This window comes from Neltuma alba, unplaced genomic scaffold (genome assembly GCF_004799145.2).
Source record: "Neltuma alba isolate B1F8T4 unplaced genomic scaffold, ASM479914v2 tig00007272_pilon, whole genome shotgun sequence".
Classification (NCBI taxonomy): Eukaryota; Viridiplantae; Streptophyta; class Magnoliopsida; order Fabales; family Fabaceae; genus Neltuma; species Neltuma alba.
In genome coordinates this window covers 1-18,695 of record NW_021634732.1, presented here as the reverse complement: position 1 = coordinate 18,695, position 18,695 = coordinate 1, and the positions used below count along the sequence as shown (strand labels likewise).

Here is an 18,695-nt window from a genome sequence, read left to right as displayed (position 1 = left end):
TGACAGAAAAGTGTCCCATATTTTAATAATGCCATTCCTTCTCAGCACGTACTTGAAACAGAACACAGAAACAGAACATAGGAAGCCCTTTTTTAAGACCATGAATTTCGGATCAATCGTCATATATGGAATACTACCTCGCAAGCAGCGAATCAGAACAAAGTCCCTCTCTCTTTTCCTGTATATAAAAACCAAAAACCTCGACCTACAAAATAGATGGACAAAACAAAAGAAAAGTCAACTAAACATGTTGCTCTGAATTGTCCCCTTCCCTCTTACACATCCCTTGTAAACGTAGCCTATGTATTGTCCCACGTTTTCGTCTCTTTTTGAAGTCATATATTAGCGAGAAACACTGTATTAACGTTCACATTAATTTTGGTTGAGAGAACAAATAAATATATAAATAAATATATAACACGCAAGAAAAGAAAGTCAGAGTCAAAATGCATGAAACCTAACCCATCAAGGAAGTAGGCAGCAAGCCGCAACAAGTCGTCTAGTCTAAACAGTGTCTCCAATGTGGTCCACTCTCTGGTTATCGCACTATTCATCCAACGGTTAATAATAGATAATGCAAAAAAGAAATTAGGATAAAGAAGAATAAACAAATCGATATGTCAAATTCAGAAACGTCCATCTCTGTTCACACACGTTTGTGAGCATATAATTAAAGAAAAAAGATAAATAAAACAATCAGATAATTAAGAAACAGAATAATAATAAAAAAAAAACTAGGACTCTGCCCATGAGAAGATACCTCTCCATATTGAAAAGATACCCTTCACCCGGAATCTATCCCCTCTAAAGAAAAATATTTTTCACAGATCAAAACTTCCCATTTTTCTGTCTCTGTAAATCCACTCTGTTTCTACTTTCTAGTTTAAAATAATCGCACCATCCCATGATCCGATATAATCAGAAATTATCGGGAATCATGCTCGCGCGCGCACATATATATATGGATATGTAAGTACAAAGCCTGGGAAATCAATCCTGCTCTGGGATTTCATGGAGATGGAGGCGTTACCGCCACTGCCAGTGGACTCTCGTCCCAGGCCTCTGTCTCGCCTCAACTCTTACGTGGCGAATAGCAGAGTAGGCAAAAAGTTCAAGCTTTCCGAGCGCAACACCACCTTCACCACCGAGCTCCGAGCCGGCACCGCCACCTTCCTTACTATGGCTTACATCTTAGCCGTCAACGCCTCCATCCTGACTGATTCCGGCGGTACTTGCTCTGTTTCCGACTGCGTCCCTCTCTGTTCTGACCCGACCGTCCCTGTTTCAAACTGCACTGGTTCGTCCTTCCGTGTCATTCAGCCCGATAGTTCCTGTAAATTCGACCCGGTTAATCCGGGCTACGCCGCCTGCCTCGAGAAGACTCGCAAAGACTTGATCGTCGCCACCGCCGCTTCCTCCCTCATTGGCTGCATCATAATGGGTGCTTTCGCTAACCTTCCTTTGGGTCTAGCACCGGGTATGGGCACCAACGCTTATTTCGCCTACACCGTTGTTGGCTTTCACGGGTCGGGTAATATCTCCTACCAGAGCGCCCTCGCCGCCGTCTTCATTGAAGGTTTGATCTTCTTGCTTATTTCCGCAGTCGGTCTGCGCGCTAGACTGGCTAAACTCGTGCCAAAACCCGTCCGAATCAGCTCCTCCGCCGGAATCGGACTCTTCCTCGCATTCATCGGATTCCAGAACAATCAAGGAATCGGCTTAATTGGGTACAGCCCGTCCACCCTTCTCACCCTCGGTGGATGCCCCGATTCCTCCCGGGCTTCCCTCGCGCCTGTCATGACCGCCGCTAACGGCACCATTAGCTTGCTCCCCGGAGGGACTGTCTCTGGCGATATCCTATGCCTGCGAGATAGAATGGAAAGCCCGACATTATGGCTCGGCGTGGTGGGCTTCGTTATCATCGCTTACTGTCTGGTCAAAAACATCAAAGGCGCTATGATCTACGGCATCTTGTTCGTCACCGTCGTGTCGTGGTTCCGTAACACCAAAGTGACGGCGTTCCCGAACACCGTCTCCGGCGACTCGGCCCACGAGTATTTCAAGAAAGTCGTGGACGTACACACTATAAAGAGCACGGCCGGTGCGTTAAGCTTCAAGGACATAGGCAAAGGGTATTTCTGGGAAGCTCTGGTGACCTTCCTCTACGTCGATATTCTCGACACGACGGGCACGTTGTATTCGATGGCCCGATTCGCCGGCTTCTCCGACGATAAAGGGGGCTTCGAGGGTCAGTACTTCGCCTTCATGTCGGACGCCACGTCGATCGTGGTGGGGTCCCTTCTGGGCACGTCACCAGTAACAGCGTTCATAGAGTCATCAACGGGGATTCGCGAGGGAGGCAGGACAGGGATAACGGCCCTGACGGTGGCGGCGTATTTCTTCATGGCGCTGTTCTTCACGCCGTTGCTAGCGTCAATACCGGCGTGGGCGGTGGGACCGCCGTTGATCCTAGTGGGGGTGCTGATGATGAGGTCGGTGGTGGAGATAGAATGGGAGGACATGAAGCAGGCGATACCGGCGTTCATGACGTTGATTCTGATGCCGCTGACGTATTCGATAGCATATGGGCTGATCGGAGGGATCGGGACGTTCATAGTGTTGAATCTTTGGGACTGGGCAGAAGAACTTTTGAGGAAGTTCGGGGTCCTAAAAAGTAAGGCACCATCTCCTGCTTCTGGGGTCACTGCCACCAATGGGGTTCATCAACTTCCTGATAATGATGCAGTCCCAAAGGCACTAGAAGTTTAGGGTAGTGCCCTACGACAACAACAACATGTACCTTTTCCTTTTTCTTCCTTTCTTTCTCCCTTCTTACTCATTGTTGGCTCATACATAAATTTCACCCACATTTCATTTTTTTTTCCCTTCCCTTCTTCTTTTTGGGAGTTTATGTAAGTATGAATACTTTTTCTTTTCCCCCCTCCAAGTTGTAGCTGGCAAAGCATGATAGATGTCAGACCCTAATGAAGTCAAAGTTATACTTCGTTTTTCATATAGGTAGATAAGCCTTGGTGTTTGGATTTTTTTTCAGGACGTGTTTGGATGACATTGAAAAATATATGTAAACAACTTTTATGTAGATTGATATAAAATTATTCTCATATATTTATTTTATATTCTATAATTTATGATTTAAAAATTACTTATAAATTATTTTAAACCGGTCCTCAAATATAGTATTGGACTAGACTAATTGGCTTGGAATTAAATCAATATGTATAAAATTTCAGGAGCTAGCTAGCCACATAGGTCTTGGATGAATATTAAGTAGACTTGCAGAGTTTAAAAAGGTAAATATACAACATATATGCCGTACCAGTTATTGTGTACTTCAATCAATCTTTGTTCTTCATAAGGAGAAATTCAATCATGCTTATGATATAAAAGTTAAACATGTTAATAGTTATATAATTACTCCTCCGGTCCTAATTATAAGACCCAATTGACTTATTTGAGGAGATTAAGAAAGTAAGTTAAGTTGGTTATTTATAATAAATAAGTGTTATCATTCCTAAAATATCCTTGCTAATTAAGTATATTGGCTAAAACTATCATTATTAGAAGGATTATCTTGGAAAAAAATGTATAAATATAAGAGACAAAATGGATTGGGGTCTTATAATTAGGACCAAATAAAAAGTCAAATGGAGTCTTATAATAAGGACCGGAGGAGTACTATATTATAATGAAAATTGTAAGCGAGTTATCTGTTAATTAAAAATATGGAAAAATCGGACGGATTTACAAATAAATGTTGTGATATCATTAGTTTAGATCTCGAAGTTTTGAATTTAAGAAAAACTACACCTCAGGACATATATTGAAGGAAAATGGTTTAAAACATAATTATCTTTAATTAAAGACCAAATTTAATTTCTTATGGAATATTAAGGAGCATTTATTTTGAAATAATTCATTTTAATTTTTTAATAAAAATGTCAATAGATTTAATTTTTAAGATAATTATAAATGTTAATATTTTCCAATCTAGATTTCACAAAATTTGACAAGTATTGATAATTTTCCCTCGAGTGTGTTTGGAAACCTTGGGTCAAATGAGCCACCTAAATTACATCACAAGCATACGCTTATATTCAAAGTTGTCGCCATCATATTGGTTTAAAAATTTACCAACTTGTTCATAATTGTATGTTGAGCCTTTCATCATAGTTTTCCACAAATCACTCAAAAACAACTTGTGACATTTGTGTTGCCTTCTTTCCTCTTATTTTTATATCATTTGATCAATTTCTCCAACATCATTGCCTCTCAATCAGATCATAAAATCCGGATTTACAAATTAAATAAACTTTCTAGAGTCCATGGATCCCGAATAGGAACACAAGGGACTATGACTTTTAACTGTTTTAGGTCGTAAAAAAATAATATGAGACAAAGCAGTTAATATTTTCTTTCGTTTAATATTGGTTAACTGGAATAGAAAGCTGTCAAGCCCTGGAATTCTCTTGAGATGACACAAAAATGAAAATGACATTTAAAAGCAATTAACTATTCGAAGCCTTCCGTATTTCTTCAATTATTCTGATGTGTCAATATTGAGGATGGTTATATTCCCACGTTATTTGAATTTTGTGAACTATTCTAATTTCCAACATGACGTAAATCAATCTTAATCACGCACAAACATGCTGGTGTGCGTTATGTTTCGCATTATGCTCAATATGATGAGTAATTTACTATATTATTGATATTTTTACAACTAATGAACATAACCATATTTATTAGAGTTTTTTGAAATTAGTATTTTATACTGTTGTTGGCTAATATAATGTATGAATAAATACAAATACATCTTTTTAGTTTTACTAAGATTATACTAGGTGGATTTATCTTTTATAAAATCCCTTTACTTTGATACTATGATTTTTCAACTTTTATAAGGAATATGTTGTCAGAGCTTTGAAAAAAAGTATATTAATAAAATTTAATATTGAAATGGTTTGAATTTTCAATTCTGCCTTTTTAGCCAAGATCCTTGACATTCATCACTTTGTTATTATTCACCTCTGCCTTTGCATCCTTGTACATTTAGTCTAATTTGATGATTTATTGATTGGATTATGTCTGATGTGCTAAAATCATATAATGAAATTGAGGTAATCTTAATTAATCATGCTATATAGTAATTCTGATTATGATTCGTTGAAGGATATTGCATTATATCATATACTTTCTCCATCTATTGCATCATATAATAATTTGTCGTCACATTTTTGATTTTGTGACGACTAAAATTTTGATTAATAACCCTTTCTTCCTTGGAATTATTTCACTTGAAGTGACAAGTATGACACTACCTGCTAATGCTTTTGCTTCAATCGCAGACTGTAATTTTTATTGATTTGTTTGTGAAAGGGATATTGAAAATTTTTATTGATTATTTTGTTTTTGAATTTATAAGTTTTACAATATAAATCAAAACCATATCATTTTCCTGTATGATATATGTATATAAGATTTATTTTCCGGTTAAAATCAAAATTTTCATTTTAAGCAAACAATCTAGTTGATAAGAGGCTATATTAGTTTAGCTAACAATTTAAAGTTAAAGCTCGTGTGCCAATAATAATCAAAGGCTAACAATTCGAGCCTAAGGAGGAAAACAACACTAAAAAAATGTATTAAGAAGCCATCTTTAAGCACGAGGAGGGATTAGTCACAAGTAATGATATGACTAAAGGTACAATATATCTACGTTAGTGAATATTTAGAAACGTAATATTTACCTTTTATATAAAGAAATTTGTTACTCCTCCGGTCCTTAATATAGGACCAAATTCTTAAGTTGGTTTTGGTCCTAAATATAAAACTCATTTCTCATATTTATCAATTTTCTCTTAATTACCCCTATGAATACTCCCTCAACTATAATCAAGTAGAAGAGGGAGATGGGGTATTAAGAAAGATGATTTTGGTGTTTTAGGAAAAATTATGTCACTTTTCTTATAATTAACTAACTTACCTAACTTCCTTAATCTAACTAAATTAGTTAAATGGGTCTTATATTAAGGACCGGAGGAGTATTAATCACCAAACATTTTATTTAACTAGTCAAGTTGTATCAGTTTGGGGAAAAAAAAAAACAGGAAGTTTGTGACCAATGGAACGGTGGAAAGTGGAAGATTTACCCCATGTTTGCTTTGAGAAAAATGAATGGAGGGAAAATTGGGAAGCAAAATTTTTAATGAGCTCAATTGAAAAAATTTAAGAAATATGGTTAAAAAATTTTAATTAATTAATTTATCTTACTTTTTTTTATCAAAATTTTATAACCCCTTTTCTTCATTTTTTTTAAAATTGAGCTCATTAAAATTTTCTTTCTTCTTCTTCTTTTTTTAATATCAAACTCACCCTTTGGGGAAGGAAATAGAGAGGTAGTTTAGCCTGGAAAACGTGGGAATAGAAATTTGGCCAAGTGAGATGATTTTTCAGCTTTAATTGTGGAGATGATTAGGGAAAAGTGAAATAAATGAATATTTCAAAAATAAATGTTTTTCCTCTTTAGATGGAAATTCTCCTTTCATAGGAAGCTCCAAATGCCAGGGAAATGGCTCCCATTGGACTCTCCGTTTAAAAAAAGGGAAGGGAAACAAAACTCTTTTGTTAGCGGGATCACTGACATGATATGCTTATATTTGATTTAATGATTTAGATTTAGTTATCTTTTAAAACATAAATTAGCTTGCAGCGTAAAAACTTGATCCAAGCAGTTTGAGACTATAATAAACATGGGATAATCCCTTGTGAAACAATGTACGTTGTTTATATATATATATATATATATATATTCAAATCTTTACAATTATCAAGTAAATATCTTTAAAACTAAAAATTTAAACATAATTACATGGTTTTATTGATATTCTAAATTGTTAGGACATATAAATATATAATGATATATAAGTATTGTATATATAATACATAAATGCTTCACCAAAAAAATACATAAATGTTTGTACAAAAATGATTACATGCATGAATTATCAGCCTTAACATTTATAAAACTTCCCATGTTCATATCTGAATCTTCATGCACAGAAATACGGATTTGAAATTCAATATATATTTGTAATTCAATAGTCTAATCATTCATGGACTTGAAGAAAATAGAAAATAAGTAATCTCCGATGAGTATGGACTTTTATAACTTAAATACTCCTAAAATATAAAAAGTAAGTTTTAAGAACCAACGGATCAAAATCAACAAAATTATTTTTTTTTGGAAAAAAACAGAAATAATAAAAAATTATAATAATTATGGGCTCTGTGGCTGAATTAACACCTCAGCTTTAGGTAAGCAATGCGTATCATGACTAAAGCTAATACCAATCAGAGAGTCCAAATGAATACACCCACATTCATGAAAATGATAAATTGACATTTAATTTTTGGGATCACACAATCTTTAATTTAAACCATTTGATTATTCCAAATTAGAACTTCATTTCAGAGACGTGTTCAGTATCTTCCACTGAATGATTAATTAAGATAAAGACGGTTTGAAGGGTAGACTATCATTATCCAATATAGATTGACTTGTGGTCCCTGTAAATTAATTCTACTCCAAGAATGAAAAATTTGAATAGTGATTACTACTCCTTAGTTCACTTTAGCCTTAGTTATTTCTCATAAAATATTAAAATTGTCCGCAATAAAAGTTGTTAGTTGGAAAATTTATAATCAATTAAGAATACTGAGCAGAAAAAATTAGTATTTTTTTAAAAAATTGCTATATTAAAAATCATTATTTTTCTTAATTTATGCGCGCATATATATATATATTTATATATATTCCAATTACGTGAGGGGACCCTTGGAAGTCAGAGCTTGTCAAGTTTCTTCTCTATCAAACGACACTCAGGAGCAGAATGTGGAAGAAAAAGGAAATATGAACAGAATGTGTGATATATTAAAAAAACAATTATTTAGTATATAAAACATTAAATAGAAACTAGAAATGAAAATAAAAACAAAGATCATACTGGAATCCTATAACAATGAAAAAGCTGGATTCTTTTATTGAGTTGAACGGAATTAATTTTATTTGTCTACATTTTCTTCTTATTCTAGTTTCAGAGTGTTCGAATCAACTATAATAATTCATACTGTTTATTTATTTATTTTAAAATTTAACAAATGAATAATATATCTATAAAACATTAGTATCTAAATCATCATATTAGCTTGTGAAGTCTGAAAGATAAGAAAAAAAGGGGAGAGAGAGAACCAGAGACTGGCTGGTCTGAGATATTTGCAATTTGCTGCTTAAATAACACCGGGAGGGAAAATGAAGTTGCCCCACAAATTCATAAAAAGTTAGATACAAAATTTGTAAAACAAAGTGTAATATTTATAAACTACGAATCATACAATTTTATTTTTGGTAGAGAACTATGATAAAATTTGTTATATAATTGATATTCTTCTCGTCTTTAATATACGACTTATTTAACTAATTTAATTAGATTAAGAAAGTTAGATAAATTAGTTAATTATAAAAAATATGACATATTTTCCTAAAATACTATAATCATCTTCCTTAATATCCTCCTTCCTTCTCTTACTTGATTATGGTTGAAGAAGTATCAATAACAATAAGTTAAGTCTTACATTTAGGACTAAAACCAACTCAACAATTAGATTTTATGTTAGGAACTAGAGGAGGAGTATTATATATGTTGGTGTTGATGAAGAATGGTAGCATTAAGAACTAAAAGGGGGAAAATAAAAAGTTAAAGGAAGATATGAATATTCCTGCAGCATGAGAAGTAGTTTTACGCTTAAAAGGAGCCGAGAACATGGTGCTCGTATAATATGCTCCTCTGGTCCTAAATATAAAATCCATTTTGTAGTGTAAAAGGAGGAATACTTTTTTCGGTTTTAAATATAACAATTAGATCAAAACATGGTTAAGTTAATTATCTATAATAAATATATTTTAATTTCTTTAAAATACCCCTGTTGATCATTATCTCATGAATGAAAATCTTCTTTTGTACATGCAATCAATAAGGATAGTTTGAAAAAATTATAAGTTTGAGATAAAGTGTATATATATGTTTAAGACCAAAACAAACACCTTTATTAGCTCATATATTTAAGAAAAGATGAATATATTAACACCTTTTTTCTCCTTGAAACACTTATATAGTACTCTCCTGTTTTTAAATGTAAGACTCATTACAAAATGAATCTTATATTGAGAATAGGAAGAGTAAGTATCTTATAGTGTGAACTGGGTCAAAAAAATGATAGAGACAGACGTTAGTGGGGGGCCAATAATAAAATTAAGTCAAGCAAAGAAATGAAGACCATCCAAGCAGGTGAGGTGAATGGGATTCTGTGACCAAAGGAAAACACAAGAGCCATGACATGAGGCAATGCAAATGATAAGAAAGAAAGAAAGAGGAACACGTACCTTAGGTACAAAGAGATATGGCATATGCATATAATTCTCTCTCCTTCTCATCACCCTCGTTGGCCTCAAAACCAAGTGTGATATTTTGGGCTTATCAAATTGCATTGTCACTCAACTGTCTTTGTGTTTGACATTACCACACCCAGAAAACAAAACAAAAGAAAAGAAAATTAACCCCCAAAAAATAAAAAGAATTAAAAGAAAGGAAGGAATTTTTTTTTGGGGGGGGGGGACATATTCCAGTCTGGTTAGTTGATGATCTCAAATGCAAATTGGGGATTTTGCATGAGACGTGTGTGCACACGTGTCGCTAGCTTATTCAACCACGAAAGCCTCTGTTTGGACACACAGTTGGGTGTTTTGGGGATGGCCTCTTTGTTGCTCATAGCGACACCTCCGATTCTTATCTGAGATGACACCATCTTTTCTAACACACGCCTTGGCTCTTATTATTTACAACACTTTGCCCCCATCATATCATCACTTTGTAAAGTCTATAATAGACCTTTTCTTCTCGGTGATTTTTCCCCCCTTTCAAGTCTCAAACAAATTGCATCAAAGTTGTATTGGTTTCTTATCACCCAGAACAACTTTATTACAATTTATCGCTCTGCACTTTATGGAGCTCAGACTCATTATTTGATTCTCACGTCAATTGTGAGAATCAGTACATGAAGACATAGTTTTTAAGATTTATCTAGCAGTTTAAAATATTTTTTCAGATACACAGTATCCTAAATATTTTGTTATTTATCTAGCATCTTGAAAGTTTTTTTTTTAAATACATTCAACATCTTAAAATATTTTGTGATTTAATTTTATCATTAAAACGCCGGCACACTAGGAAAATATTTCAAGATACTGAGACAGTATTTTAAATTGCTGCACACCTGAAAACATTTGAATCACGAAATATTGGACACATCTGGAAAAATGCTTCACGCAACTGAATGAACCTTCATATAATAAACTACGTCTGGCTGCAATAATTTTTTAACAAATACAGCATTTCAAATTTTAAACGCAAGAAGAGAGTTAATGGATAAAGAAATAGTAGTCGTAACAGCATTGCGGGGCCCGTTTTCATTTCTTTTTGCTTCATGAGCTTCCATGTCAATGTAGCAGGTGATGACGATAAAGAAAGCAACTTCGGGGTCACTTTAAAATGGTTAAAAAGGAGAAAAAAGTTTTTTTTTTTGGGGGGGGGGGGGAATGCAATAGTGCTGGCAACTCTTTTCTGCTGAGTGCTTCGACGTAGACCTTCTGCTTCGAGTACTATGCATAATTGCTCTTTCCCTTTCTTTTTCTCTCACCTTTTTTAATGGATAAAACCATCATTCGCTCAGTAAACAAGTAAGATTGAAAAGGATGTTGAGTTATAAATATGATGACGGCCTGAGGAAGAACAGAGGCATTACCGCTGGCACCAAGTAGCCAACGCCTTTTAGGAGCACAATGGTACAAATTTCAAGAGTGGGGTAAGGCACAAAGCTTTTCAAGGCTCTTAGTGCTTGATTACCTGTCACTATGTCCATGAGGGAGAGAGACAGACAGTGGGATTAGGAATCCTATCCCCCTCCATAGACATTACATACGTTCATATCATAGATTCCTCAGTTTGCTTTCATTCTTCACAAAATATCAGACTCAAACAGGAGGAGATAGTTTATTCATTCAGGTCTTGGCGTGTCAAGACAAATTACTAAGATAAAGAAAGAATTGTTGTAGTGTGCTCCTGATAGTCCCCACAAAGAAGGACCTGCGACAAAGCAATATCTACGTCTGGTAATGGGGGAAAAAAATCTATCTTAATAATGTTTCGCTGTAATCTGAACATCCTTATAGAGAAACACTCTAGCTTAGTGGTTCAATGCTTTCTTGTGTAGGACAAGATCACAGGCAAGACCCAGAATGCCTTGAAAGTGTGTCTTCCACCCCCTGAAAATTTCTGAATTAATTCTGCAGTACAATAGAATGATCCCAAACCCCAATTTCTTTTTTACAAGAAAGGGTAAACTAGAGGGGCAACAATCATTATTTTGCTCTACAGCACAAATTGAATCAGTGGGACTCAATGTCATATCCATTTCCTTATTTTATGACCAAATATGATTTGATAATTGCCAAGCTGCCGTCACAGGATTTTCGTTAATAATTGATCAGTAAAAATTGTACATGACTGGCCAGCTACAGGCTTCTCTGTGTCAAGAGTCTATAACGAAAGAGGAGGGAGATTCTTTGATCATGTACAGAAGGCAATATCAAATTTCTGATGTAATGAATAAAAAACCGGAAATATATTAGATTTGTCTTATCCATTACTCCTCATAATTCTGGACTTCTTCGGATAACAATGCCTGGTCTGCAGAGATATCCTAAAGCTGAAGCTCCCTTGTTAATAGGACATTAGGAAATAGATCTGCCTCTGAAGGTATGTTAAATCAACATATATATGTACAGTACAATCAACCTAACCCAAAATCTACCTTGGCTTCCTCGTGGGGATCCTTCTCAATTGAAAAAGCAGAATCTCAGAAGCGCATACATGATAAAGCAAATCTTACTCACATGGAGAGCGAGATACTTGCAGGGATACCAAGCACTTCTTTTCGCAGCTATAGTCAATTTTCACATTCTATGCATCTGGACCAATCAAGGATCACAGAGTATGCAGAAATTAACTTTGATAGCAAGGACTTTTCAACTATCTAAACATTCATCACATGTATCATGACTAAAGTATTGCACATTAGATTCACTGATTATGTATATAGCAGCAACAGTAGATGTACCCTCCAAAGAATTCTATGAAGCGGAGGAGGTCTGGGGCTTTGCAAGTTGTTCTTGCCGACGACCCAAATAAAATGCCGTGACTATCCACAATGAACACAACTGAAGACCAAGTGAGGAAAAAGAAAATCAGGAATAAGATGTTGAAAATTTAAAAAGTCATGGGTGTTTACAATTTGAGAGCATTCATATAACTAGGAAAGCTAAAGCAATAAGGAAACCAAAAAATTAAGTTAATTATTGTTATAAAAAAAATTATCAAAAAGAAAAGAAAAGAAAAGTCTTAAATTGGCCCTCCCAATTTCAGATGAGTAGGTCAAGTTAAAGATTTGAACAAAGCAGAGCAGAGCCGGAGCCCCATGTAATCAACCTTGGCTCATTTGATAAACAAGTTGTTTTGAGCTTGGATTGTGAAATTAAACAAGTTCAAAAATATGATCAAGTTGTTTCTTGGGCCAAGAAAAATGATCAAGTTGGGCCTGCTTTTTTAAATGAGAACTCAGACTTGGCTTCTATTAGCTCGCTTAAAATAATACACAAATTAGCCATATGAGCTTGATAAATTTTCATGACACTTAAAAAAATATTTATATTTAACAGAATATAGAATAAATATAATGACATATAAGCACACAACAATGGAATATTTATATTGCTTTATATTTAACCAACTATTTGTGAAATAAATTATCCAGGCATCAGGATTTCAGGCTTAGCTCTTCAATTGAACAAAGCTTAATATTGCTCAATTTCATTCATTTAATAAATGAGCTGAACAGAAACAGTTTTCTTTATACAAGCCGAGCCTTAACTGTTCATGAATAGCTCAATTCATTTTTGGCCCTAAGTCAAGCTAGATGTAAACATGTCAATAACAAGTTTCGGGGAATATTTGAATGTCTCTCCCCCTAGTTAGTTCGGTCTATTTTTTCCCTCCTTTTTTGTGTAGGCCAAGCCTATCTATAAGCATGTCAACTATTTATGAGAAGGCGTTCAAAAGGATAAGATTACACATACAGGCAGGGCATAAAGGGAAACGGCTGATGTTTTCCCATCAACAGCTCCAAGTAGCAGCTTGTACATTCCAGCTGCTGTAGCATCTCCAAGTCTTTGAACAAACACATCTATGCATACCTGCACCACCATATACTCATTGAAGTGCTTTCTTGACAAATTTGGCCATTGAATTCTTTGTTCATGCTAAATAAATTTAATAATGCAATAGAAAAATATCCCAGTAACAGCCATTATTTGGCTTTAAAAAATTAAAATGTAATAAATGACAGATCCTACAAGCTGAGAAGATGCCATCCAAGATGCCCACTATATACCATTGATTTAAAGAGAAGAAAAGGAGGTCATACTTTTGCTTTGTATTTCTCATCCTGTGACACTACAGTGAATAGAAGTTCTCTAGCAGGCCTCGTCACAACATACGAAACAACCTGGAAAATTATAGATACATAACTATGGAACCCACATAAACACAAGTTGGACAGATGATTGCTTTATCTACCAAATCGGCATTTCCCAACAAATAATGTTAGTCACTAAATCCAAAAGATGAATGCAATGTGTACCACATTACAATAGCATCAATAAGCATTAAAAAAAAAAAAAAAACAGAAAGAAATGCCTGGCAGTACCTTCCTAAGCGTCTCACAAATAGCAACAACCACCCAAGTTGGCCAGATAAATAGAGCAACCAAATTTAAAAAGCCAACAGAAGGAGCAGAGCAAATAGCTATAGTCAGCCCAGCAACAGTTAGAATGCGCCCCTGTACTAGATTAAGGGAAAGATACATGTAGTCAAGCTACAAATAATTTTAAAAAAATACAAAAATGTAATAGTTTTTGCATAAAAAATGTGGTAATTATTTATTTACTTTTTAAAGCAGAGATCTAAAATCAACCCTAAAGGATATTCAACACCAAGCAAAAAGAACCAAGTCCTTTTGAAAATTGCATACCGTTAAGGTTAGTTGTCCAACAAGGATAAAAACAGCAATAAAGCTATTTATTTGGGCAAACAATCTTCTTCTCCCAAAAGAGCTGGTAACTGTTGCGGCAATCACTGTGACTTTCTATTATTGCAGACAAGGGGAAAGTTTAGTAAAGACATGATATGGGCATATGTTTGTGTGTGTTTTTAATGTCATAAAACCAAGTAGCAACAAGGACAACTTTCTTGGCAAAGAAAGAAAACAAGGACAACTTTGAGATCATGATAGGGGTGAAAATGACAGTAATTGCAAGAATGCCCCTCCAAAACAAGCTAGAAAAAAGATGAATAGAAAATAAGTGAAGACACAAGGTCTACATTTAGGCATGCGGACTTTTGAATTTTATGGGAATCATTCCCTATTCAACACTTAGGAACACCTCAAAACTTTCATCTAATCAAATTGTCCCGTCATGTACTTCAGACAAGAATTTTGGAGGAAACAAATATCTGGTTTTACTGTTGCCAAACTCGTCAGCAGCTACAAGCTGTACAAATATTACATTCTTAAATCGGAGAAGGGAAAGAAAAGCATTCTTTTGCATGATCTCTCTCTTTCCAGCTATTTTTACCTCAAATAATGGATGGAAAACTTTCTCTAGAATTTCCTATTCAATAGAAGAATGAAACAAATGTTCATAAGTCATGGGTAGTAATGCTAGACAGTTCTCTGTTTTTCTTCCCCCAAAACCAAATGTTAGGCCTAAGTAAGGATTACCGTCAATATACATGAATTTAGTAAATATCAGTTTTGGCCCTGTGTAACAAGTTGCAGAGGGAAAGAAAGATAAAATGATGCAAGTCCAGAGGAAAGAATCAACTGAAAGTCAAGAGGCAAAAATTCACACCTTCATCTGTGTAGTTTTTTTGTTTTTTTCTTGTGGTTTTTGGGGGGGGGGGGGGGTTTTGAGGTGGGGTGCGTGCACTTAATATTAAACTCAAGGGCAGTCCACAGAAACACATTTGTTCTTCCTTCATACAACTTGACCCAAATGAGGATCATGAAAAACATAGCTAGGATCACATGGCAGAATATCTTACCTGAAAATAGAAAAATGAAGAGATAACTGCACTCAGCCAGAGGAATAAAGACACGTGCAACAGATAAGTTGATGACAGTATAAGCCTGAGGCCATCTAAAATGGCCCAAATTTGTAGCTTTGCTGCAGAAGTAGATGACTTTGGAGAACTTCCGACAGTATGCTCACTCTTCTCATGCACCTCATTTTATGGTCAGGATCAGCTTCTCTAAATTCAAAATAATAATTAAAGTATTAAATTACAAACGTAACCCTATAGTTTCCATACAATATAAATTTGTAACAAAATGACATCATGCCTTATAAGTAAATCTAAACATATCAAGTAGCATAAATAATCAATTACATTTGGCAATATAATCCCTTTAATAATATGTAAATAAAGCTTGCATTTTGATAGGGTTTCAATCTACTAAAACACGGACTGATGCAATAAAAGTAATTTCTCAATTATACTCCATTTTTATCTCAGATGTTGAAAAGGTGAAGTGAAAATTGGATGGGAGTGCACTAGAAAACCCGTGAACATTATTACACAGGAAAACTTCTCATTAAGATTCAGATAGTAACCAGCCCAGAAAATTGTTATACGCCAAAGGAACCCTAAAACTCGAAGCTTATGTCCAGTATTCAATAGAGTAAACCATACAAAATTTTATAATGACCTGATGGGAGTTAATTCCTCTTGGAGATGGAACATGTGCATATTTATCCCTTTTGAAGATTGTGCTGCGAATTCCATTAACAATGCAGCAAACAAAAGCAGAACTGCAGTAGATGAATCCTTAGTTTAAAGCCTACGGAATAAAAGAAGAAGATAGTCCATATAGGGAGCATGCAAACCTACATGGGCCCAACCAAGCCATTCCTGTCGCAAATAATGACCCAAAAAGCTGGCCAAGTGTGGCACCAGCACCAATAAACCCAAATAATCTTGAACCTGACTGAACACAAAACAAGTTAAATGGGCAACTAACAATTACACACAACAACAAATGTTGCAGCTCTGTACAAACCTCACTGTCCGTCACATCAATTACCCTAGCCCAAGTTGAAGAAATTGTAATCAGATTAAGCAAAGCAACCTTCACAAGAGCAGAAATTTGTATCATTGAAATGTCTTTTCAAGTATTTAGTAACAGGGTATAGAAACTAAAAAAATTATAAATTAAAACCAAAAAATTGAAAATAATAAAATATAACATATCATTACCCAAAGAAACAATCCTATTCGAACAGTGATATAGAACCATCCATGGTTTCCCCAACCTGTTGAAGATGAAAAGTTGCCTTGGTCATCAACCTTACCTTCATGTTTTAAGGATAAAGTCAAGGCTGTGGGCTCCTGGTAACAAAAAGAGCAATTTGATATAGGACCAAACAATCAACCAATCTTGCATGAGCAATACAAAATACGATGAATTATCTTTCAGAGAGATTCTTATCATACCATCAATTTGGAGGCTGAATATCCAGCTGATGAGGAGCGCCATAGGAAAAGAACAGTACAAGTGATACACTAAAAAACCTATGTATCAAAACCAAAGCCTGGAATTCCCACGAGCACCAATCAAAAGAACATGATGTGAGAAGAACATAAACTAATAGGCCTATATATTTGACTCTTCTAAAGAATGCTTCTTCGTGGACAAACCACAATGGAAATAGTCAAATGCATGCAACAAAAATGTCAGTGATTTTCTATTCTCTTATATTTTGTTAACTTTGGTTGCATTTTATTGTAACATTAACATTTCATCGTTTCAGGCAAACGCAGTAAAGGTAACCTTAACCTTGTCACCTCCAACCCAACAACTTAATGGAGAGAAGTTCACTTCAGTCTATATAAGCGGCAATAAGGAATCATCTCCAGAAGTATATTCATACCTTGTTTTTGGAAAGATTAGGTAGAGAGAATATGAGGGTTGAAACAGGCGCTGCAATTAGAGTGAGCAGTAAAGATCCCACAAATAGACCAGGCAAATTTGACAAGCCTAAGAGATGGCCCCCTCATCCCGCAACGGAAGAACCACAAAATAGGCACTCAAAATCTGCGGTCAAAATCAACAATTCAGCAACCATAAGGAAAATACACGTACAGATTAAGAACAAGGACATTCTCATTGAAAGGAAAGCCGAGGCAAGGCTCACAAAGAAGAAGCAGAAGAAGGAGTGGAACAGGGCCGAGGTCTCGTGCGGGTGCACTGTAACGAACACGGAGATGAGCGCATCTATTCGAGATCGTCCCATTTTCGTTCCCCTGAAAATGGATTATTCGGAAGGGAAGGAAACTGCCGCGCTGGCGCGGCCTCAATCCTCAAAGATCCATACCATAGTCGGACCTCTGTATCGGAAGCTAGCCAGTTGGTCAACGTCCTGGATCCACGTGGCAATACATTGGTGGAAATTTTGTAGCAACGAATAGTCACCGCATGTGATCTGCGCCCAACTCTTCAACGAAATCAACAAATCGTAGCCCTCCACGTAGAGGTCGCAAGCTACTCTCACCCACACCATAATCCTCTCGCTCGCCATTCTCGTCAGTGCTGACTTCTGAGTAAGTGAGCAGACCTCGCACTACAAAAGAAGCCCAGTGTGAAGGATGGTGAATATTTGCTGCAGAACAGTTCGTGTTGTTGCAGCTCTGGGTTTCAGATTTCTTGAAAATAACCGGACCTATTCAAATAGAAACGCTAACGCGAGAAATTTTCGGACCTACTTTGGATTTTCTCTAACTATTTGCCCATCATCTCGATCGAAATCGCCTTCGACTGTACTCTGTAGAATGGACGATACAGCTAGGGTTTCCACTCAGTCCAGTGGAGGGGACGATGTTGTTCGCTTCCCGTTGTCTCCATCGAATGCTTTGGTCATTCAGAAAGGAGACATCACCAAGTGGTCTATCAACGGCTCCTCCGACGCAATAGTATATTTTTTCCCTTATACTCTTACTTGAAGAATATGATAAATTAAAGTAGCCCTATATGAACTTTATGAACTGATTGATCAGTAAAATTTGGCCTTCTACTCTTTGATATCTAATAAATGGTGGGCCGAATAATTTGCTACTGTGCGGCTTGAATCAGTTAAAGTAAATCGGAGAAACTTGTACCTTTGTATGATTTAATCGAATATTCTTGTTTGATCTCTCGTAGGTGAATCCAGCAAATGAGAGAATGCTTGGAGGTGGCGGCGCAGATGGAGGTGATTTATTTATAACTGCTTCATTTGTACTGTAGTTTTCCGAGAAAAGTAGAAACCGGGAAAGGCCAATCAATCTAAAATTGAACTGAAACAATTAACACTATTTACCCTCTTTCAGCCATTCACAGAGCTGCTGGGCAGATCTTCTTCAAGCGTGCTTAAATGTTCCAGAAGTTAGACCTGGAATTCGCTGTCCGAC

The 18,695-nt window shown here is 35.7% G+C and overlaps 1 protein-coding gene and 2 pseudogenes across 1 annotated transcript; 2 read left to right on the top strand and 1 right to left on the bottom strand.

Moving 5' to 3' along the window:
* The first annotated feature begins 999 nt into the window (after positions 1–999).
* On the top strand, positions 1,000–3,026 carry LOC114752209 (adenine/guanine permease AZG1-like). The gene has a single exon (XM_028940932.1). It carries the CDS (start codon positions 1,012–1,014, stop codon positions 2,767–2,769), a length of 1,758 nt encoding a protein of 585 aa, XP_028796765.1. The 5' UTR covers positions 1,000–1,011; the 3' UTR covers positions 2,770–3,026.
* Positions 3,027–11,886: 8,860 nt separating this feature from the next.
* Positions 11,887–17,605, bottom strand: LOC114752207 (uncharacterized; annotated as a pseudogene).
* Positions 17,606–17,890: 285 nt separating this feature from the next.
* LOC114752210 (uncharacterized) lies at positions 17,891–18,688 on the top strand (annotated as a pseudogene).
* Positions 18,689–18,695: the final 7 nt, after the last annotated feature.